Genomic DNA, 25,331 nt, shown 5'->3' on the forward strand with positions numbered 1-25,331 from the left:
GTATAAGATCATTTTTTAAAGGACAGTTTTACAAGTTTACTTTTTTGTTATGTTATAAAACAGAGAGATTTGTCGATTAGCCACTAGTGGTAGTTCTGTGTATCGCAGTGCAGTTGCTTTGTCTCTCTCCTATAAACTGTTAAGTTGTATATCAATCCCCCAGGACGTATATATTCATCAATCTTAGGGGATTTAACAGCCTGGTTTTTTTTTTATAACTCTTTACATAATTGTAGTGAACATTCTCTACCACTTTGGTAAATCAACATAGATGTCCATTGTAAAAAGTAGCCGAAAAACACAACCGTTGGGTAGCTCTGCAAAGCAAGAAGAAGAGCTTGCATATGTAATGGGCAATTATGTCTGCTCTGAGCACATATCATAATTATGTAATTACAAATTATACACATGTATAATTATTTAAATTATATGCACTATATATATATATATATATATATATATATATATATATATATATATATATATATATATATATATAATATAATATATATATATATATATATATATTGTATACATGTATAACTTTAGAAGATATTGATGAGTCTGTATATCAAGCATATTTATCTATTTTTCATTTTTATCTAAATAACACTTAAAACACTACATCCCCTTTAAATCTGTTGGTAGTAACGTTTAGCTTTGGTAATAGAGGTCAGAGAGACTGACCATGGACTGTATGTTCAGTGGTTAGCACTCGTGCTTTAAAGAGCTTAGGTCCTGGTTCTGTTCCAGCCAGGCAGATTTTCTGTGTGGAGTTTATATATAACTCATCTAATAATGAGGGCTTCCTGGTTTTGATACAATCCAAAACGTTTCCTGTATTTTTATGGGCTTCTAAGTGCATTGACTATATTGGGTATGTGTAAGTCTATAATTGTCATAGGCACATGGTTCTATATGCTGTAGCATAGGTTAGTGCTTTGTTAAAAAAAGACAAATAAACAGCTCTCTAACTGGACCACAGCTTTGCATTTTGTAACCAAGGCTGCTCTTATTTTTGATTTGCCATGTCTATTATATACAAATAATTTTGTTCTAAAAATCTAAAAAAAACACCAGTTTACATAGCCTTTTTCTGTTTATACCCTATCAGGTAATTTCATATTTATTATTGAAATGTATAAAGCATGACGCTAAAGCTAGCCATAGGTGCACACACTGGCTGAACGAAACAATTCACTAGATTTGGTTGTTTAGCGTGAATGAATAAATCTCACCTGCTGGCTATTGTATTCAGATAGCTGCAGCCCCCTTGGCTGTCTGAAAATTCAAACAGCAACTACATCTGATAGATTCGGTCACTGTTTATCCAACAATTTTCCACCCACCTATTCAATTTTTCAAGTTCAAAGCTGTTCAAGCCAGGTGGTGCCAACAGGATCACCCATGGCTTAAATTTTGGCCTATTTTGCTGGAATCAGACAAAAAATTGAGCCATGCATGGCCAGCTTAAAGTGTTTGCTATCCTAAAAAATATGGATTCTGTTCCCCTTAAAGCATTTTATAAAGCACAGTGCTTTTGCTGTTTAATTTGGCTCTTTGTGTAACTTAAAATACCGGCTGATCCTGCCTGGTTCTGCCTTCCCCCTGTAAACTGACCATGGTTTATCATGGCTGCTGAGTCCTGACACCGTGGTCAGTTTACGTGCCTCCATCACCTGGCGCTATCTGCAGCTCTCCTCTGTCTTCCTATACACCCCCCCCCGCCTGTCTGCTCATGACAGTGCCTGCCCCTCCCCTCCTAATATATAAAACTATATTATAATGATACAATCCCCTATGTTAAACAAGGACGTGTGCCCCACTGCATGTTTTTTTTAAAAATATGCTGATTTCTAGCTGAATTCAGAGCGCCTCACGGCGCTCACGTGACTGTTCGCCACTCTCCTCCTCTCCTTCCCTCCTCCTAGCTGAGGCCAGCGGAAGTTCCTCCCACTGGAGCTGTCAGCCCAGGAGAGGAGAGTAGCAAGCAGTCACGTGAGCGCCGGGAGACGCTCTGAAATCAGGTAGAAATCAGCATATCTTTTATAAAACACATAAAGTGGGGCACGTGCTTATTTAACAGAGGGGTTTGCATCATCATAATATAGTAGCTTCATAACCACTTTAAATTTGTGTTGTGCAGCACACTGGATACTTTTATGTGCCATTTACTTTTAAAAAGTATTGTAATCTGTGTGCTCATATTTGTAGGGGCTAAACACAGTCCAACATGCATAGCACATATTTTCACATGGCAGCAACAACTCTATGGACTTCATCTGTGTTTCCTACTATGATCCCCATCTCCCATTTAGGGAAAAGGTAATGCTTTGCTTGATACTTTCCTATTATAGTCAGAGTCAAATTCTCATTAGAATCTAGTGCTTGCGCGTTCATATCATTTTTTAAAACACAAAAATTGGAATTTCATCTAGCATATTGATAAAGATTGCATAATGCAAATGCTGCAATAAAACTTTAATGGCGTATTATAATTGTGTAAAACAAAATTATTTAAAAGGTAAAGACATCTTTTTTTTTATGTCTATTGTACCTTTAAATACATCTATACTGTTAAATGTGTAAACCTAGAAGTGTGGAGTGGACCTGAATTTTGCAGCTATATCAGAGATTCCATTTGGCAGTGTTCCCAGTCTGTTTCTATAGTAACCGGCATGATTTCCCTAACAGAATAAAACCATGAGATGAATATACAGCCCAATACCTCGGCACATGTTATGCCCCTTTCATCTCCCTGCACAGATACGTGAGTTTAGCTGAACAGAGTATGTGCAGCGGGATCTCATAGAATACTACAAGTCGCAGTTGTACAACATAAATTAGGATTCAAGGCTTTGCAAAAATCAAGTTTGTAATAAAATTAGTCCAATAAAAATGAAATAACCCTAAATTAATACAGTATAAGACAGGAATGTTTAATGTAAAAATTAGCGCCGTAACCATTTGTGAGCTGACAAACTTGCTAATGTTAGCCTGCGGTACATGTGTTCAAATTTAGATATTTTGTTAATCCCTATTTTATAATGATTTTCGCATTTTGGGTATAGAACATCCATGCAAACCCAAAAGCTCACTGACTCCCCTCTGCTCACTGACCGTGAATGGCAGCAGCAGGAGTCAATGGCTCCTACTGCTGCCTTGATATCCAGTGGGAAGAGAGAGAGAGCCACTTAATTGAGATTGGTCTCAGATAAATATAAAGGGGGGCTGGGTGAGGAGCGACACACAGTAGGTTTTTTCCCTTAATCCAGAAAATGCATTAAAAGAGATGTATGGGATTTTTTTCCCAATATATACTTACCTAGGTGAATGCTGCATCTGTCCTCCCGGCACCTCTGCACTGAGAACCGAGCGATCGAACATCGCCGATCACTCGGTTCTGACAGCTCCCTGAGCAGAGAGCTTCTGACTGTCAGTCACAGCTCTCTGTTCTGCCCCCTCCTCGCTCACTGGAGCGCTAGGCTGTGGAGAGGCGGGGAGCGAGCCGCTGAGAGGCTGACCTGGGTGTCGGTTCAGGTACTTGACGGATCCGAACTCTGTGGTCGCGATGATGCGGTGTCTGGACCGACATCTGTGACATCAGCAGACAGCAGACTTCAGCCAGCTTTCTGCTGAAAACGGTTCACAGGAGTGCAGAACAAACTGCACTCCTGTGATCCATAGGAGATATACAACCAAACGAGCTTTGGCTGTACATCTCCTTTAAGGTAAAAAACCTTCTGCCTTTACAACCACTTTAACATGAAACAACACAGAATGAAAAAGTCTAAGATCTAGGTAAGAAGAGGAATGAATGATGTGTGGTTGTTGACAACATTGTCATTTATTTTATTATTCTAAGGACCCTGCTTCTCTTGCTCTACTGTGCATGACCCTGGTTTGCTCTTGACCACCCTTCTGCTTGCTCTACTGGTCTCTGTTTATGGCCTTGGCTCTGTTTTTGACCATGCTTCTGCCTACTCCCTGGCTTGCCTTTATGTGTATGACTTCAGCTCCCTTCCTGAGTACGCCTCTTTAATCTGGCCCTGCTAGCCTGTTCCTGCTTCTTTCTCAGGTGCCAACTTGCCTGTGGTTGCTGTCCTGGTTCTGCTATACACTGGGGGTTACGGAGGTCCTGCCATCTGTTCTGACAGCTATTCAGTTCCGCTGTGCTGCAAGCAGCTTCCAGCAGATCTATCTAAATGGCACCCATGCTTCTTTGAGCCTAGCACTCCCCGTTCTCACTCTCAGGGGTGCTTGGTACTAGCTGCAAGGGAAGCCCTCTCATCAAATTGGCCTCAGACCAGGTACATATAGTCTTCCTAGTGTAGCATCCTCCTAGATAGTTCCTAGCATAGGTAAATTTAGTTCTGGGCTCATTGCAATCAGTGTAGCTGTGTTATATTATTCAGTTCTGAGTTTCACTGGCTGCAGAGTTTACTGCTTCCCCCTGTCTGTCTGGAAATGTTCTGGAAGGTACACGACAGCAAATTAGCTGCTGAATATTTTTTTTAGCTGCCCTGGCCAATCCCTGAGGAGAGGTGCCTAGATGGTAGCTGAGATTGTGTATAAATTCTCTGAGACCTGGAAAAATGAAGTCTTGTCCCTAAGGGGAAAATCATAATCTTGGGGGGGGGGCCTGTTTGCCCCCTAGGCAAGCCTGCCATGTGTTTGTGGTTCACTGGGGCTAGCTGGGGGCCTATTCTCCTGTAAGTTTGCTGACGCTGACTGCAGGTTTTTTTGTGTGGGGATCTAGTCCAGTATCACTGGAAAAGTGTCTGGAAGATATTTGAAGGAGGCAAGCAATTATTTAAGGACATAATGAGTACAGGCTGGTGTAAGTGATCCTTGAGACTGTGTGCTACTCTCCTCCCTCTGGTGCTAAAATAAATGTTGTCCAAAGGGGCATTATGTCTGATGTCCTGAAAAGCTCAATCCACTATTTGCTGCAAGCAAGCACTCTTTGCTCACATTATTACTCTGGTAAATCTCTTGCAACCAGGGCTTTTTTTTCGGCGGGAACGCGGGGGAAGCACCTCTAGCGCTGAATGTATGCCATGGCAAGGGGTGCTAGAGGGTCTACTGATGCTGGATCTATTGATGCTGGAGGGGATCTATTTTTGGATGGCAATCTATTGTTGCTGGTGGAGGATCTTTTGATACTGTGGGTTAATTGTTGCTGGAAGGGATCTACTGTTTGGGGATGGGGTCTACTGTTGCTGGCTGCTAGAGAGTCTATTGATGCTGGCTGCTGGGAGATCTTTTGCTGCTGCTGGGGGTCTATTGCTTCTGGGGGGGGTATGTTGCTGCTGGCTGTGGGGGATCAATTATATTGCTTTTCTTGTTATCATATCCAAATTCCATACATTCCACTACAAAATTATACTTGGCTCTCTATTCTCTAAAAGGGGCTGTACTGGAAGCTGGGTAGGGGGTGTATCCAAGTGTCGGGGCTCAGAGGTGGGTAGGGGTGGAACCAAGGGTTAGTGCTCGAAGGTGGGTAGGGGGCGGAGACACAAAGTAACTTAGAAAGGGGAGTTCCTGCACCTTTTCTCTGAGAAAAAAAGCCCTGCTTGCAACAAAGTCAATTCTACTTTCACTGCTAAAGTGTTCCCGAATAGCTTGGTACAATATTTTCTGCAGTAAGGACACTTGCTCACTTACTAAGAGGAAGTTTAGTGCATTCAAGTTTGCTACTAAAAGTTACTGGAGTATCCCACAGTTACCCTGATCCTATCCAACTTCAAGCTATGTAATAAAGCATCACAAAATCACACCCCTAGACTGTTCATTGAGCCAAAGGAGTGACTGTGTCCCTGGCTGCGGGGCAATTACTGGGAAAAGAACCCTGGGCATCTATGCAGCAGGTCCTGTGTGGGTGAGCACTACACTGGGGCTGTAATAACCGCAGAGTGTCTTCACAGCTTAAACCTGATAACTTTTATAACTCAGGTTTGTAATTCTGCAGAAAATGCCAGAGTTTTATGTATTTGAATTAGGGCTATAGGGTAATTGTTACACAAACACTAACAATTATGTAATACTATAAAATATGGTGATGGTTATTGTTTTTTACTGACTGCTGTACCACCTCTTTCAGCACTTGCTTGCTTTGGTGGTGGTGGAAAGGCTTTGAATTTGCACTAGAGCCCTAAATTCTATAATGCTAAAAATGATCAGGGAGCTACTAAGAACAGAATAGTTAGCTGGAAAATGATAGTTGACCCCTGGTTCACACATGTGTGGGTTTGCGGCCCACGTTTCCCGGCAACAAAAAAAAGGTGCTTGCACCTTTTTTAAAATGTGGCTGCAGGGAAATCGCATGGAGGCTGCCGGTCACGTGAGCGCTGAGCGGCGCTATAAAATAAGGTATATAGCGGCTTATTTTTTTCAAAAAAACATACAGTGGGGCACATCAGTTACTATAATGGAGGTGATTGTAGCACAAACACTCAGTTATTTTCCCAGCAGGAGGGGAGGGGAGGGTTGGGGAGCGTTTGGAGCTGACAGGCAGGGAGGGAGGAGGGAAAGGTATGGATGACGGAGGCACGTAAACTGACCACGGTGTCAGGGCTCAGCAGCCATGATAAACCGTGGTCAATTTACAGGGGGGAGGGCAGCACCAGGCAGGATCAGCCAGGTATTTTGTGGGATAGAAAGGGCCAAATTGCATAGCACAAGCACTGTGCTTTATAACATGCTTTAAAGGAACAGGATCCATTTTGTTTTTCGTTTTAGGGTTTACAAACACTTTAAGCTTTGCCAATAAAACCTAGAAGCTGATTGGTTAGCTTTGCACCAGATTTTGTGTGCACCAGTAAATCTCCCCTTTGTGTTAATGACCATAATATCACAGTTGATGCTATCAAGCACCATGGAAAGAGGTAACAGGGGCCTCATCACAATTTTGCTATAGGGATCCATAATCTATAGTTACACTTCTGGTGATACTCCCCAGAAAAGGAGGTGAATATCATTTATGCACAGCATTCACTACTTTCTACTTTCAGTGTATTATTTTATTCTCACTATTTATAGGTTTATTTGCATCACAGCCAAATTTTTGGAGTTCTTTAGAGAATGTTAAAAAACTTGTTATTTTAATATATTTATATTTTATAAATATTTTTGCTGCACTTTTGGTTTAATAATATGCCATTGACAGCTTTTAGGATTCTAGACTAGATTGGAGTGCTAACAGGGCATTGCCTTTTTTGAACCTGGATCCAGGAAGGGGAATCTGGGGGTCAGTCCATAAGGATTCGATTATTTGTTCATTTTTTTTATTGATGCTTGTATGTTTTGGGCATTCTTGTTATGATGGGATGTAATATTTTTTGGAATATCATTTGAAAAATGACTAATACATTAACCATTACTTATTCCCTGGTGTCAAACCATAAATTGTTTGCATTATTGGAGTTCTTGCTACTGTGGTAGTGCTGATTCTTTTTTATTTTACACTTATGGACAAGGCAAGATCTACTTGTACTGAGCTGCATACCATATGTACTTCTTGCAGGATATAATTGTACACTGTATAGAACTTTAGGTTTTACAGCCTGTGCTAAATGATTCCATCAAAAACATGTCACAGGTGCATGGCAACGTGCCCTTGTACACATGCCCTAAAAATGCCTTGTACATTTGCTATAGTAAATGCAACAATATTCAAGCTCTCCATCCTTAAAACTATCCATGCTGTATGTGGATGGTGGAAAAAATGACATATGATTAGGCATATGGGAGGTACTGTAGCAGGCATAAGGGAGGTTTTAAGCAGTCAAGAGGGAAAAAGGTTAGGAGGGCATATGACTGGCAATTAAGAAGAAACAAGGGGTGATGACTACAGAATACAGGAGTAGACAACAAGAAAATACTGTGATGTTCAGGGCTGGACTGCAAAATAGGCAAAATAGGCAGCTGCCTTTCCCACTTCAGCAGTAGGTGGGCACTAAAAGAGTCAGGACCGGCAACCTATGCTGCCAATGTAGTTCACAGCTCATTTTGTACTTTGGCACTTTAGCTCTGGGTCCTAAATATGGCCATACACTGTAAGATGTCTCTTGTTCAGCCCTTCAAGGACTAAAGAGCATAAATGGAGAAAACTCCTATCTAACTATTGGTTTTCGGCAGCCAGCACCTGCAGCTGTCAGAATACCCAAACAGTGGATGCATCTGTTTGGATTCAATCACTGTTCAACTGACCTTTTTCTGTCCTACTTGGGCCATCCACACTTTGAGTTTTGTCCAGTTCTTCAGGAATCGGGTGTATGATCATGATTCCTGTATGGCCAACTTTAAAGACCTTGCCCCAGTACTGGTGTCATGTTACAGAAACTCCGCTCATATCCAAGTATGTGTTTAATAAGGGATTTTCTATATTTCACAATATTTTTCTGCTTACATCAACCTTTCACGCAGTGGAGGTACTTACATGCCCAAAAGGATCCAAGTGGTTGTTAGTGAGCTTTAACTTCTGGAAAGAAACCAGTTGTCTCATCCAATGTGCACCAGTGGCAGGAGAGTCTGGGTGAACATACAAGCGCCCTGGCATGGCCGGCTCAGCCTTACCAGTTACTGACCTATGGTATGAAAAGAAAGCATGAAATCCAATGAAATATGATTTGTTTTTCTCCATCCAAGTTAAACAAGGAACTTTTGATAAGCAGACAGTCTATAGGAGAAGTGTGGAAAATGCTAAATTCTTAATTCCTTAAAACCAATTCTATCTAAATCTTTTTTATTTGCTTTTAATAGAGCAACAAAGGGTTAGATCCTCTCAAACAGGAACAAAGACAAAAACCAAAGTAGTAAAAGGTTAGATCTCCTGACCATGTTTTTATTTCAGGCTGTGCCTTCCTGCCTTGGTGACAACTACTCCCAACCTTCTGAGATGGAAATGAGGGACACCTTTTAGCAAATGTATGTAGGCATAGAACACACTCCCTGTCACACCCTCCTTAAAGGAGAATTACACATTTGTTAAACTCATAAGTACTTTTTTTTACCACTACTATTCCTTTATATTGGTCTTTACAAATTACAAATGCAGCAATTTAAAAATAGGATAATAGATGTAGCACTGGGAAACACTTTTTTGATAGATAAATAGTACAAATTATATACAACTATATAGATCAGACCGAAACAGTGGTGTCACGGGGGGGGGGGGGCAGAGGGGGCTCTGGCCCCCCAACATTATGCTGTGCCTCCCCCAACAGGATCCCACCTCCTGCCTCTGGGATGGCAGGTTGGTAAGCCCAGATTGTGGGATCCCGACTCACCATCCTTAAGCATTATTGTGGCAAACAGAGCGGGCACTAGAGGAAGCGGAGCCAATGCTTCCTGTATAGTTCTGGCTCCTGTCACAGGAGGAGTGATACCAAATGTACTCCGTCTGTGACAGGAGACAGGAGCCTGTGACAAGAGTGATACAGGAAGCATCAGCTCTGCTCTCTACTGCAGCCGCATGCTTCCTCTAGCGCCGCTCCAGTCAACTCCATTGGTGCCCCAGAGGAGCCAGCTGTCCCAGCCAGCATTACTCACTAGCAGTACCCACTAGCAGTACCAGCCATCAGTACCCACCAGCAGTACCAGGCAGCCAGCAGTACGAGCCAGCAGTACCCACCAGCAGTACTAGCCAGCTGTACCCACTAACAGTACCAGCCAGCAGTACCAGCCAGCAGTACCAGCCAATAGAACCAGCCAGCAGTACCCACCAGAAGTACCAGCCAGCAGTACCCACCAACAGTACTAGCCAGCAGTACCAGCCAGCTTTACCCACCAGCAGTATCCATCAGCAGTACCAGCCAGTAGTACTCACCAGCAGTACCAGCCAGCAGTGCCAGCTAGCAGTACCCACCAGCAGTACCCACCAGCAGTACTTACCAGCAGTACCCGCCAGCAGTACCCACCAGCAGTACCAGCCAGTAGGACCAGCCAGCAGTACCCACCAGAAGTACCAGCCAGCAGTACCTGCCAGCAGTACCAGCCAGCAGTACCCACCAGCAGTAGTACCAGCCAGCAGTACCCACCAGTAGTACCAGCCAGCAGTATCCCCTAGCAGTACCAGCCATCAGTACCCACCAGCAGTACCCACCTGCAAAACCCACCAGCCAGCAGTACCCACCAGCAGTACCAGCCAGCAGTACCAGCCAGAAGTACCCACCAGCAGAAACCAGCCCTGGGGGACAGCCTGCAGAAGCCACAAGCTATGTACCTGCCTGTAGGACAGCAGTCTCCAATTTTAGTTAATCAACCCCACTGCGTATCATTAAAAAATTGCATGTTTTTTATTTTTTTAGATGCTCTTTTTTTTACAGCTACATTCTGTCTATATGTTTGTCATTCAGTGGTAGTTACTGTACATGTCATTGCTCAGAACAGAATTCCTGATAATGGCGATGGTGGAGCAGGCCTGGGCAATGAGTAGTGGCATATCTGCTTATAGTGTCTACTTGAAGGGCATGTCACATGGTGATAATTCCTGAGCATAAATGGGAGAAATGTACAGAACATATAATAACAAGTATCCTAACAGATTTGCTGGATATTATTTTAACGAAAACGAAAGCTGCAAATTTAAAAGAAGATTGAAAATTATGTTTGGGATTTTCATTAAAGTGACGCCGTTGCCTGACTGTTCATTTAGACAATAGTCTTTCCATAAGATGATATGTGCATATACTGTGTTTATGCATGTTCTTTACCTGTAAAAAATCCTCTTATGTAGACTTTCAAAGGCCCTAAGACTCTTGTTGCCATTTTGGATGTGATATCAGCAGCCCAAGCAGATTCAGTAACTCAAATGATTGTTATAATATTTCCTTTGGTCCTCCCCCACAGCTACATAAACGTTAAAGTAGGGGTGAAGGAGCTGGGCCACCACAGATGGTAACACATCCTCAGAAAAGGAGAGGACTAGGAAATCACAGGAGGGAGGAAAAGCTCTGGCTATGCTTGGGGAACAGTATGGTTGAATTCTCTATTAAATGTAGAGGCACATTGCAATAAAAAGAAAGTGTATATGAAAAGAAAAAAATCTGCAAGTAAATATTTAAAATACTTTATCAGAATTTCTTTTAAAGTTGATGATGGGGTCTCTTTAACATGGTAAGGCTTACATAAGATTCCGATGATTGGGTTAACCTGAGCAGATTGCAACCTGTGACATCATCAGACAAGGACTAGTAGCAACCTACACCCTACAAATGAAATACCCGCATAGAATAAAACAAACACAACCACAAAACCCATTATAATTAACAAATATGATGGATCCCACCTGAATGGTATAATATGAGCCTGTCAGCATCAGTTGTCAGAACTCAATAAACGACTTTTATACTATTTAACAAAGCAAGCCCTATACCCCTGTTTATTAGCTGTTGCATGCCATTAGAACAGTCTGCTCGTTTATCCATTAAAAAAGAAATAATAACAATTTTACTCTTCCAGTTATCCATGTACATCTCAATTTAGTGTCTGTTTAGGCTTTTGAGAGCCTCACAAATATTTGTGGAGAATGCTTTTTCCATGTAGTTCTTTCATTTATCAGTAAACAATATTCTACCGAACTGTTGCAGAAATGGAAGCGTGGGTACAGTCTATTAAGTATTTATGAGAAAACAGGTAAGTACCTTTAACCAGAATGTTGGATTTGAGATCAATGATATTTTTTTTTGTTTGTTTATATATAAAACTACAATGCATGGAAACACACTAATTTCAGACTAAAAGAGGAAGTAAACCCTCCTCTGCAACTTGTACCTATAGGTAAGCCTATATTAATGCTTACCTATAGGTACTGCAAATATCTCCTAAACATGTACCGTTTAGGAGATATTTACTTTGCATGCAGCCAGTGACATCACTGGCACATGCGCTCTGAAGGAACGGCCATTCCTTTAGAGTCCTGTGCAGTGACCGTCGGCTCCCACGCGATTGCGCGGGAGTGACATCATCGCGGCTCCAGCCAATCAGATGGCCGGATGCCAAAAAAAAAATTTGAGGTTTACAACCTCTTTAATAAAAAGGTACCTTATCAAGAAGGAGATTTTGGAAATTCACAGATTAGATAACAATCACTTGTTTGTATTTAATCCTGGTACTCTGGTTTCCTCCCACACTCCATAGACATGATCCAATGACCATAAAGTGTAAGCTGATTGAGGGCCGGGACTGATGTGAATGTACAATATGTAAAGTGCTGCATAAGTTGTCAGTGCTATAAAAAAACCTACAATAATTAAAATTAGCTCGGCATACATCCATTTAGTAAATATATAGTTGCCGTGCCCAAACTAGATCAGTGTAGATATCTCCATAATCTGTGCAACTTTCTTAGAGTGTCCAGATTTACAGCTACTATTTTTCCTCTGCTTGTTGATCATCTACAACAGCGTGAATAAGTATAATTGATTTTAAATTACTTCTGATCTACAACATGGTGTTCTGTGAAAGATTCACGCCTTTAGGAGACAATCTAGATACCCTGTATATAGCATTGCCTGTTATTTTTGCAGGATAACATTTAATAGGTTAGAAACGCATTTACGTATACTGCATTGAGCATTGCAGAATCTGCTAACAGATAAAACATTCTATAGCACCGGTACTGACATACTAGTACTAAAAGGGACTATCACAAAGCAGCTGTGTCACTAGGTTTTGGTATAAGTGTCCATTCCCCGATTCATGTATTACATACTGCATTCTAGATTGTAAGCTCTAACGAGCAGGGCCCTCTAAATCTTCCTGTATTGAATTGTATTGTAACTGTATTGTCTTCCCTCATATCGTAAAGCGCTGCGCAAACTGTCGGCGCTATATAAATCCTGTATTATAATAATAATAATAATAATAATAATCTAAACCTATTCAGTGGGATTGATTTACTAAATGCTAATAGGCTGTTCACGTTGCAAGGGAATTTCCCTTAACTTAGTGAATGGTGTGAAAATTCCAATCACATGCAAGGGAAATAAAAAGACTATTTCTACTTGCACAAGATTGGATGATAGCAGTCAGCAGAGCTTCATCTCATTCTCTAAGCTTTAGGAAAATTCCCTTCCTAAGTAAACATTCCCTTGCAAAGTGAACAGCTTATTTATCTTTAGTAAATCAACCCAAGTAAATCTCTGCCCTGGTACTAGCATGCTGCTGCACCTACAGGTGTTTTACTTTGTGAGACACTAGCACTTTGACCTTAAGAGCCCATTCAGACAGGGGCGACACGACTTTCTGGGTGCACAGCGTGCACCGCGACCTCGGCGCGACATGCACGGACCTTATGTAATTGAAGTCAATGCAAGTCGCCTCCAGGTCGCCCCAAAGTAGTACAGGACCCTTTTTCTAAGTCGGAGCGACTTGTGTCGCTCCTATTAGAACGGGTCCTGTGCTAATCAATGGCAGGCGACCGACCGCGACTTGTCAGGCGACCAAGTCGTCTGACAAGTCGCACTAGTGTGAATGGAGCCTTAGGCTCCATTCACACCTGAACGTATCGTTTTCAGGTGTTTTTTTGGGGCTTTTTTCAGGTGTTTTTTTGGGGCTTTTTACAGGCGTTTTTTCGGTCTTTTTTCAGGTGCTTTTTGTAGGTGTTTGGAGGCAGGCATTGACATCTAACAAAAACGCTTATAATCTGCCAAAAAAGAAGCTCATCTACTTTTTTGAGCTTCAGGCGTTTTGCTTCAGGAGACAAAACGCTCAGATGGGAACAAGGGCCATCGAAATGAATGGGATTTTGCTTGTTGGGCGTTTTGAGACTTCAGAGCTGAGAGTTTTAGGAGTTGAAATACGCTCAGGTGTGAACAGGGCCTAAAACACGACTTCCTTTGTAGAATATTGCTCATAGAAAATAAATATTACATATAAGTGCAAAATAGAGGAAACATCCATTACAGCATGATACCTGACTTAGGAATTGACAGGAGTATTGCTCAAGTTAGATCTCATAGGTTTGATACATTTACTTATTTGCACTTGTTGGCATTATTTGTCTTGTTAAGTTAAGCGTAGCTCAAAGAAAGTTAATTTTTAGGCCAGAACTTACTGGTTGGAGAGAACAATTACAAACAGAAGCATTTCACAGTCAAAAGTTTATACAGAATGTGTTCCTCTGCCCCTAAGCCAAAAACATATTTAAAATTGTGGCTTGTGTTAGGAACGCCCATTCCTAAATAGAACAAGATGTGATATACAGTAAAACTAGCTTGAGCATTACAAAGTCTTTCAAGCGGTACCTCTAAATCCTACTCCCGTAAGATGTCATTACATTCTGCGCCATGCAAATGTAACTAAACTTTGATGAGTCTCCAAATCCAAAGACACCTTGCTATCTAGGAGTATTTAGCACTAAACTGTTCTCTTTGAGGATTTTACACTAGGCTTATTACAGTTATCATTCTCAGTTCATCATGTCAATATGTCAGACCAAAATAAAAGGAAATATATTTGATTTATTTCAAAGGTAAAAAATATTTGCACATGTAGCCCATAAGCATTAAAAACAGCAACAGGGCTCTATGGTGAACCTTAATATCTCGTGCATAATCTAGTCTGTTCAGTATCAGGCCACAATATTCAAGAAAGGACCAATTATAAGATGCTCTTTAAAACTTTTATTGAAGATCAGAAACTTTTTCGAACATTGCATCTAACTTTTTTTTATAAGTGGGCATAAAAGTATGTGATAGCATTTTCGAAAAGCAAATATGTTTCCTGTGGAAGCAGGTTTATTTAGGTTACACTTGGTATGTCTTAACTGATCGATAGTGGTCTCCTAATCAGTAGCAGGTGGTGGTTGTTCTGCCTTGAAGGTGTGGTTAGTGCTGTATACTGATAGAAGATTTCACTAGAGCTTACTCCATGATTACATGTTAACCAGCATGCAACGAACCAGAGTGTTAAGAGGCATAGTGTTCACCATTTCCAATATATTTCACTAAGCCTCAATACAAGATTTTTGCAATAGAAAGTGTTGATTTTTTTAGAGTGTTGTGGACTTTAAGGTAACAAGCCAGATGTGCAGGCAAGAGTGGACTGGCCTGGAGCCATAACTGTTTGTAGATAAGCACTCAGGCTGATCATTTTTAATAAAGCCAGGTATAATGATATCTTTTTTGAATTTTGATAATCTTACTATAAGCTCAAACAACAGTAAAGTAAAAAATCTTCTGCATTCAGCTCCCCCTCCAGCCCCCCCCCCCCCCAAATACTTATCTGAGCCTGATCTCAATCCAGTGATGTGCATGAGAGCAGAAGCGCTGTCAGCTCTATCTCTCCTCAGTGACTCAGACACAGCCATTGAAGTCATTGGCTCTTGCTTCTGTCAATCAGCCAGTGAGAAAGCAGAGGTGTGGCTGAGCTGCACTCTGTATGTCTATGAACACACAGAGCTAGCTTGGGACTGAGCATGCAGGAGTGCCCCCATAGCGAGGGGCTTGCTGTGGGGGCATCCAGCAGGGGGGAGGGGCCAGGAGCACTAACGGGGGACCTGAGAAGAGGAGGATCTGTGCAAAACCATTGAACATATCAAGTAAGTAAAATGTTTGTTATTTTTTAAAAATAAAGCACAACAGCAATGCAAATAAGGTAAAAAAAAGTTTAGACCTAAACATAATAGCGTTTACAAAAAAGGTGAAGAATGTAGACGAGAAAGGTAAATATTCACCAAATGAAAAGAGTAAAATCAAGTTGCGTTCATTTCAAGTAGTCAAGACTAAATACTGTTTTTTTTTTTCCCCTACATGTGATTGGGTACCTAAAGTGAGCAAATGAGGCTATACTAAGGGAGCATATCACAATAAATTAGTATATCAACCCCAAATGAATTATGTTGTTAAAAAACACATTATGAATTCACTGTGCTGTCTTTGTTGTTTTGGTAACATCACTGAATATATTATCAATCTGCAAAAACGAAGCAACACTTCCTGCACTTTCCTTCGTCTGTAATTAAAGGGGTTGTAAAGGTTTGTTTTGTTAAAATAAAAATAACAAACATGTTATACTTATCTGCTCTGTGCAAGGGTTTTGCACAGAGCAACACCGTGCCTCCTCTTCTGGGGTGCCCTAGTAGTGCTACTGGCTCCTCCTCTTCATTTGGTGCCCCCACAGAAAGCTGCTTTCCATGGGGGCACCCCTGCGGCCCGTTCCAGAGTTCTGCTGCTGCATCCATTGGCACAGTCAGCGGGACTCGGCCACACCCCCTCGCTCCCGTGTCACTGGATTTGATTGACAGCAGTGGTAGCCAATGGCTACTGCTGCTATCAATCTGTTCGATGGGATGAGAGCCAGCGGCTAAAGCCTCTGGGCTCATGCATGGTGCTGGAATGAATGGGCTCAAGTAAGAAAAAGGGGGGGTCTGGGGGGGGGGGTGCAACAAAGAAAGTTTTTCACCTTAATACATAGAATGCATTAAGGTAACAAACTGAGAACTTAGAATCCCTTTATGTTTTCCCCTAAAACTGGTGGGCTTTGGGTAAGAACAATGCTGATAGGTGGAACTTGGATGCCCTTTCTAACATGTTTTTTTTTTTCAGCATTTTTCATTATGAGACCCAAAACATTAAGCAGCTAACATCAAGGAAGCTGGTACAATAATATGTTACTAGTTAACATTTCTGTCTTTTGAAATAGTACATTACCAGGAGAAATACATACTTCTTAGGGTGGAGAGGAGACATAATGCAAAAACAAAGCCCCATTTACATGCCTAATACATGGGACCTATTTCTATCTTGCCAGTAAAGCAGAGAAAAATTATGCTTTTTAAACAATAATTTTACCCATCATTTTGCCTTATGTTTTTGAAACTCTCAGTATGTATTGGTGTTGATTTACTAAGAGAGTTTAGGATGTGTAACAAAGTAAATAATAAACAAGAAAAAAAAAAAAAAGCATATTTGCTGGCTTGTGAGTGGTTGAATAAAGTGAACAAACCTTATCCATATTTGATAGGTGCAGTAAACATTTGTTTTGTGTGAAGTGAAAAGTCTCTATACTGGGGTAAATGGGATCATGCTTTATAGGGTTTTTTTGCCTACCTCTGGATCAACTGTGTGTATTGGATTCTGTATGTGTAGGTTTACTATTTGTTTATTTTTTGCCAGAGTTCTCTGGCTTTCTCAGAGGAGATCGCTTTCCTCTTAGTGCCTGTTTATCAAGCGGTGTAGATCACTCTCCTCTTAGTGCCTGTTTATTAAGCGGTGTAGATCGCTCTCCTCTTAGTGCCTGTTTATTAAGCGGTGTAGATCGCTCTCCTCTTAGTGCCTGTTTATTAAGCGGTGTAGATCGCTCTCCTCTTAGTGCCTGTTTATGAAGCGGTGTAGATCACTCTGCTCTTAGTGCCTGTTTATGAAGCGGTGTAGATCACTCTCCTCTTAGTGCCTGTTTATGAAGCGGTGTAGATCGCTCTCCTCTGAGTGCCTCTTTATGAAGCGGTGTAGATCACTCTCCTCTTAGTGCCTGTTTATGAAGTGGTGTAGATCGCTCTCCTCTTAGTGCCTGTTTATGAAGCGGTGTAGATCGCTCTCCTCTTAGTGCCTGTTTATGAAGCGGTGTAGATCGCTCTCCTCTTAGTGCCTGTTTATGAAGCGGTATAGATCGCTCTCCTCTGAGTGCCTGTTTATGAAGCGGTGTAGATCGCTCTCCTCTTAGTGCCTGTTTATGAAGCGGTGTAGATCGCTCTCCTCTTAGTGCCTGTTTATGAAGCGGTGTAGATTGCTCTCCTCTTAGTGCCTGTTTATGAAGCGGTGTAGATCGCTCTCCTCTTAGTGCCTGTTTATGAAGCGGTGTAGATCGCTCTCCTCTTAGTGCCTGTTTATGAAGCGGTGTAGATTGCTCTCCTCTTAGTGCCTGTTTATGAAGCGGTGTAGATCGCTCTCCTCTTAGTGCCTGTTTATGAAGCGGTGTAGATCACTCTCCTCTTAGTGCCTGTTTATGAAGCGGTGTAGATTGCTCTCCTCTTAGTGCCTGTTTATGAAGCGGTGTAGATCGCTCTCCTCTTAGTGCCTGTTTATGAAGCGGTGTAGATCGCTCTCCTCTTAGTGCCTGTTTATGAAGCGGTATAGATCGCTCTCCTCTGAGTGCCTGCTTATGAAGCGGTGTAGATCGCTCTCCTCTGAGTGCCTGCTTATGAAGCGGTGTAGATCGCTCTCCTCTTAGTGCCTGTTTATGAAGCGGTGTAGATCGCTCTCCTCTTAGTGCCTGTTTATGAAGCGGTGTAGATCGCTCTCCTCTTAGTGCCTGTTTATGAAGCGGTGTAGATCGCTCTCCTCTTAGTGCCTGTTTATGAAGCGGTGTAGATTGCTCTCCTCTTAGTGCCTGTTTATGAAGCGGTGTAGATCGCTCTCCTCTTAGTGCCTGTTTATGAAGCGGTGTAGATCGCTCTCCTCTTAGTGCCTGTTTATGAAGCGGTGTAGATCGCTCTCCTCTTAGTGCCTGTTTATGAAGCGGTATAGATCGCTCTCCTCTGAGTGCCTGTTTATGAAGCGGTGTAGATCGCTCTCCTCTTAGTGCCTGTTTATGAAGCGGTGTAGATCGCTCTCCTCTTAGTGCCTGTTTATGAAGCGGTGTAGATTGCTCTCCTCTTAGTGCCTGTTTATGAAGCGGTGTAGATCGCTCTCCTCTTAGTGCCTGTTTATGAAGCGGTGTAGATCGCTCTCCTCTTAGTGCCTGTTTATGAAGCGGTGTAGATTGCTCTCCTCTTAGTGCCTGTTTATGAAGCGGTGTAGATCGCTCTCCTCTTAGTGCCTGTTTATGAAGCGGTGTAGATCACTCTCCTCTTAGTGCCTGTTTATGAAGCGGTGTAGATTGCTCTCCTCTTAGTGCCTGTTTATGAAGCGGTGTAGATCGCTCTCCTCTTAGTGCCTGTTTATGAAGCGGTGTAGATCGCTCTCCTCTTAGTGCCTGTTTATGAAGCGGTATAGATCGCTCTCCTCTGAGTGCCTGCTTATGAAGCGGTGTAGATCGCTCTCCTCTGAGTGCCTGCTTATGAAGCGGTGTAGATCGCTCTCCTCTTAGTGCCTGTTTATGAAGCGGTGTAGATCGCTCTCCTCTTAGTGCCTGTTTATGAAGCGGTGTAGATTGCTCTCCTCTTAGTGCCTGTTTATGAAGCGGTGTAGATCGCTCTCCTCTTAGTGCCTGTTTATGAAGCGGTGTAGATCGCTCTCCTCTTAGTGCCTGTTTATGAAGCGGTGTAGATCGCTCTCCTCTGAGTGCCTGTTTATGAAGCGGTGTAGATCACTCTGCTCTTAGTGACTGTTTATGAAGCGGTGTAGATCGCTCTCCTCTTAGTGCCTGTTTATGAAGCGGTGTAGATCACTCTCCTCTTAGTGCCTGTTTATGAAGCGGTGTAGATCGCTCTCCTCTGAGTGCCTGTTTATGAAGCGGTGTAGATCGCTCTCCTCTTAGTGCCTGTTTATGAAGCGGTGTAGATCGCTCTGCTCGGAGTGCCTATTTATGAAGCGATGTAGATCGCTCTGCTCTGAGTGCCTGTTTATGAAGCGGTGTAGATTGCTCTCCTCTTAGTGCCTGTTTATGAAGCGGTGTAGATTGCTCTCCTCTTAGTGCCTGTTTATGAATCGGTGTAGATCGCTCTCCTCTTAGTGCCTGTTTATGAAGCTGTGTAGATCGCTCTCCTCTTAGTGCCTGTTTATGAAGCGATGTAGATCGCTCTGCTCGGAGTGCCTGTTTATGAAGCGATGTAGATCGCTCTGCTCTGAGTGCCTATTTATGAAGCGATGTAGATCGCTCTGCTCAGAGTGCCTGTTTATGAAGCGGTGTAGATTGCTCTCCTCTTAGTGCCTGTTTATGAAGCGGTGTAGATTGCTCTCCTCTTAGTGCCTGTTTATGAAGCGGTGTAGATTGCTCTCCTCTTAGTGCCTGTTTATGAATCGGTGTAGATCGCTCTCCTCTTAGTGCCTGTTTATGAAGCGGTGTAGATCGCTCTCCTCTTAGTGCCTGTTTATGAAGCGGTGTAGATCGCTCTCCTCTTAGTGCCTGTTTATGAAGCGATGTAGATCGCTCTGCTCGGAGTGCCTATTTATGAAGCGATGTAGATCGCTCTGCTCTATAGAGTGCCTATATATAAAGTGTTTCCCACCTGCTTTACTAGTTTTGGGAGGTTTGTGAAAGGCAGGGGGGCTTTTTTACTTAGTTGGGGGGTCTTATTGATGAAGAAAGAAGTCAATAATTTTCCTTCTTCCTCCTCAGTTTTCCAGGGATTGGCTCTTCTCTCCCTGATTCTCCATCTCTGGGCTGGTGAATCTGGGAGTGTGAATTCTGGCAGAGAGCTCCAGTGAGGTGCTGAGATCTCACCTTCAAAATGTTTCTTTCTGTCAGTGACAGATTTTCTGTTTCATAAACCGATAATGATCTAAGATGAGCTGCGATCATCAGGATCGCACCTCATCTCAGTTTCAAAAACGGACACCACTGTACTATGTAATTATGTGACCCTATTGTGTATAGTGTTTGTTTGGTCTGAGACCATATAAACCAATGTTCCTGCAAAATGCAATGGCTATGAGTAAAGAATTAGAACTTCATTACATGGGTGATTCCTGATCATGCTAATGTGTAACTGAAAATCACTGCTACTGTCTTACGGCCTTGCAGCGCCTGGATGTGTATGTGAGCAACTGTATGAATGGCAAGAACCCAAGATAATCACATCATTCTTGAAGTAATTGTAGCCCTGAGCCACCTATTGCTGTTGTGTTTTGGACCATGTGTGGTAGCTCTCATTCTCCTGGTCTGAATGGTCCACTATTGCTCACACAATAGCTAGAAGAAACAATTTGTATAACAGAGTACTTAAACATCGCCGCTGTAATGTCCTTATTGTGCAGCAAACATAATTTACACAATCAAGCTGTACATTATTTCAATGTTCTGTATATTTATAAAGGAGATTCAACAGACAATAAACATTATGCACAAAGCAAAAGAAATCTCTGGGGTTAATTTACTAAAATTAGAGTGCAAAATCTGGTGCAGCTATGCATGGTAGCCAATCAGCTTCTAACTTCAGATTGTTCAATTAAACTTTGACAAAAAAAAAACTGGAAGCTAATTTGGTTTCTTTGGAGAGTTGCACCAGATTTTGCACTCTCCAGTTTTAGTAAATCAACCCCGTTGTCTTGTTGCACACTTTTAAAAGTTTGTGAAAGATGAACCCGATCTTTACAATTTTTAGCCTTTTTTTTAAAGGGACATTTTTTAAAACCTCGAAAGAGACATGTATTTGAGCCGAATATTAATTTTTAACTTGATGTTTCATCTTAATTTGGGCTAATGCAAAAAAAACAGGAGAAAAGAAAACCAGAACTAAATTGTGCCGCTTCAGGTTTACTTTTAAGTATATGGAACTATTGAACAGGTAAATCATTTTTTCTTATGTAGCTAATCTGTTTTGGTTCTCATTTCTTTTTCTATGTTTCTGATAAATCAGCCCCATTGAGTGTTACAATATTACCTCGGGTGAACAAATTGGGCTTGATTTGTTAAAGGCAAATAGACTTTTCACTTTGCAATAGAATTGTCCCCTAGCCTAGTGAATAAGGTGAAAGTTCTGCTGACCTCCAAAATTCAATCTAGTGTAAGAAGTGGTTTTTATTTGACTTGTATATAATTGGGTATTTTTCACTACATTAACTTGGCTTAGAGAAAATTCCTTTGCAAAGAGACCAGCCTATTTGTCCCATTGTAGGTAGAACCCTGACAGAAGAAGACAATTATTTTAACTGGCTTTGCTGTATGGCATTGTAATTCTTTTTTACTGAAAAGTATAAAACTAGACATAAACTATAAATAAACATGATGATGCAAATTGTAAAACACACATTTCTGACTATAATTATATCAGTGTTCTGCGATTTTAATGTCCAATAATACAAAGCATGGGTCAGCCAACAAAGAATTCAGACTGGTGCTATAGTCAGAACATAAACCGAAGAGATAAATAACCTTCACATAACTGTATGAATTTTAAAGTGTCTTCTGAAGCAGAAGATATTTTATTTAATATTTCACTAAATTAGGTTATCTTACTTTCAGTATTTATGGAGAACAGTATACATTAAAATTACTTAATGATGTATGTTTTATTTTCTGTACGTATGATGTACGTATGATACTATATAGCAGAGGTCTAAGGGCAAAGCAACAGTTACTAATTAGGATATACAATATGGAGGTGGAGAGGTACATTGACATGTTGTGCACATGAGCTGCAATCTAGGAGCACACTTATCAAAGCTAAGGAATAGTCCTCTGTCAAGAGATATGGTTTACGGTAAAAAACACCTTGGTTATGAAAAGTTGGTTGATGAACCACAGCAGATTGTTAAACGTAGGCAAAAGTAGGACAATGTTTCCCAAATAAAAGGCTGTATAAAGTTTTTTAGTGCCGCAAGCTTGGCACTGGTAATTTTTGGCTTGGAACGGTTATCTTTTAGCACTTAAAGTATATTTAAAGAAGTCAGGGAAAATTCTGGGTTTTTGGGCTGACACTTTTTTTTAAGCTAGCTTTGCAAGTGTGGTTTAGATTTGGGGTTTGGGTTTCTTTTGAAGGAGTGGGTTGAGGATTAAGTGTTAAAGGTTGATCTCATGTTTTGGATAAGGGTTAAGCGTAAAGCAACTCTTACGTAACAACATCCTAACTCAACATAATACTTGTAAAGAAGAGAGTTAGTACAGTAAACCCCCGCTCCATCGCGGTTCAGTTTTTGCGGTCCCGGTATATTGCATTTTTTTTCTGTAATGTTATTTTACTATATAAATCATTAAAAATTAAATATTTTGGGGTTTTCCATAGCTCTTGCTCTGTCTCTCTGTATCTTTTATGTGTTTAAATGAGTTTCTATTGTTTTAAAAGTGTGTTTAAAGACCTTAAAATGCTTTTAAATGTACAGTGACAGTAAAAAAACATGCCTACAGTGTATTTTAATAGGGTTTTTTATTTGGCGGATTTTCACTTTTCGCGGCTGGGTCCTGAACGTAACCCCCGCAATGGAGGAGGGTTTACTGTATTCTACTGCTGCCCCACTGCCAAATGCTACTCCATTAAAGAGAAATATTTCTCCGAAGTCTATTCAGAAACTGACACTTCCAGGAGTGTCAAACTCCTGTGTTCTCTGCAGTGATGATTGTGTTTTTCCGGCCAACCTCCAAGTGTTTACAAGACCAAGGAGTGTCGGAAGTGTCAATTTCTAAATTGACTTCAGAGGAAAATTTCTCTTAAATGGTGCAGCAATTCCCTGCATGAGCAACTAGAGAGGTAAACCTTTAATCTCTTCTATACAGGTTATAAGCAATTTTTTATAAGCAACATAGTTGTTTAATTGGTAGCAGGAAAATTGTGTTTCAGACAGTTTTTATGTTGCTACTTAAAATTTCACGCAGCTTATGCATGCATTACCAGTTTTTTTTTTTTTTTGCATCTTGATATGTATATTTTTTTTCTGCATTGCCTTTATATGAATCTTGTTGCTAATTAGGGAAATACCCTAGTCTTTTTTTTACCTGGTGTTACATTTTAGTTCCTTTACATTCATTACCTATGGATGACTGCACCCAACAATAGTATGGAGGATCTTCTAAAGACAAAGAATAAGGTCTTTGTTGATGTGGGAGAGGTTAAGAATCTTCACATGGTAAATTGTGGGAACATTCACTTCAATAATCCAATCTTATGCAGATGAAATACGTAGACAGGAATTTATTTTCACATGTTTGGATAATTGAAGTAATTATTCAGTTGATTATTTTGTAAAGTTTTTTAACTCCTTCAGCATTTATGTTTCAGTCATGTGAACCACGCCAAATGTCATGCATTGGACAAACTCTTCAAATTTCCTGTAGCTGGTCCATTTACTGCAGAGAACTTTGAAATTTTGAGAAATAAGTTATACTTGTAGGGTGAATGTCATTTTTGGAGAATTGTGATTCTAGGTGAATAGGTGTTTATAACGAAAGGTAAAGGTTTCTGTAAGTGTTGCCATTAGAATGTTCTGTTTGTTCAACACAGCAAAGTTATAGCTAACTTGTTCCACAAAGCAAATGCTGCCTGCAACCCATACTATCAATCAGATTTCATCGTGCACAGATTTGGCTTTGGTAAAGTAAGATCAAGTTGCAAAGAAATAGCTAAGTGCTTCCCATGACAGCCAACACAATTGATAGTTCTGGTGTACCAAAATTAGGAAAACCATGAGATTAGACATACATGGTGCTCCCCATTTTGCCATGGTAAATAGAATACATAAGGCTGACACTATGCAGTACATGTTCACTATCAAAACAATTAGCCATACACAATGTACTTGACTCCGTGAAAACATTTCAAACAAATATATGAATAAAAAGCACCTACCATTTGTTATCAGCAAACTTGTATCTGTGGTCATCAGCTGGCACAATATCCATAAGAAGGATGTACTTGGTCTTTGGATTAAGTCCAGTGACTTTCACCTTGTAACTGGGAAACATTCGTCTGGAATAAAATAAGAGAACTTGAACTGGGCAGAAATTGGAAAGATTTTTCTTTCTTTTGAGTCTTAAATCAGTTAATGCTGAACACTTGTAAGGCTTTTTTCATTAGTGTGGAGAACCAAGTCTGGAATATATGTATCATTCTGAGTATACTTTCCACTCAATTTCTCCAAACAACTTTACTCATGTAGGGTGTCACCTCCCATTCACAATTTCATATTAATTGGCCAAATACGCGACACCCTCTGTAAAAATGATATCCAGTTTGCTGTATTTACATAGACATACCATTCTATATTACACAAAATACATGATTTACGACTGGCTGAAAAACTTGTGATTGCCTAACTCTACAGCTGTCAGTCAGGTGATAGGAAAGTCTATGTAACTTGGCTTCACAAACATAATCTAGAATAAATGTGCTGCATGTTAAAACTATGCTTTTGTATGAGTGCGTACTATTATTAGAGGTTGTAATAATTATAGATATTGACTCCAGTTCAAACATCGTATACTCCCCGGTCTTTTCCCATAACCACTTTTGTGGCAATATTGTGTTTCTCTGGGGTGCGAGCATAGTTGGCCAGTTTAGGAATGGACTTATTTGTACTTTTTCAGTTTAACAAAGAGTTATTTGAAGTTACGTGTGATTTAATAGTGGTACATACACACACATGCTTTAGTTAGTGTAAAGATTGTATTGCTAAAGCTTTGTTGAGGAATACCAATAACCGTCTCTTTTACAGTTCAGTTTTCATTAAATATTGAAATAAAAATTACTTCATTTGGAATAGACAAAATCTTTTTAATCCAAGAGTCTATTACTT

The 25,331-nt window shown here is 40.9% G+C and overlaps 1 protein-coding gene across 2 annotated transcripts in view; it reads right to left on the bottom strand.

The window, feature by feature from the left end:
- TBX5 (T-box transcription factor 5) overlaps positions 1 to 25,331 on the bottom strand; it is a 96,468-nt gene that overhangs the window by 60,012 nt on the left and 11,125 nt on the right. The window contains exons 2-3 of one of the 2 annotated variants that reach the window (XM_082244238.1): positions 24,386 to 24,505; positions 8,441 to 8,588 (exon numbers count right to left, since the gene is read on the bottom strand). In XM_082244238.1, coding sequence (XP_082100364.1) covers positions 8,441 to 8,588; positions 24,386 to 24,505 — 268 coding nt within the window. Of the gene's footprint in view, positions 1 to 8,440; positions 8,589 to 24,385; positions 25,229 to 25,331 lie in introns of those variants that run through there. The other variant, XM_082244237.1, reaches the window with a different exon arrangement.

Source organism: Pelophylax lessonae, assembly GCF_965119305.1.
Source record: "Pelophylax lessonae genome assembly, chromosome: 1".
NCBI classification, from domain to species: domain Eukaryota; kingdom Metazoa; phylum Chordata; class Amphibia; order Anura; family Ranidae; genus Pelophylax; species Pelophylax lessonae.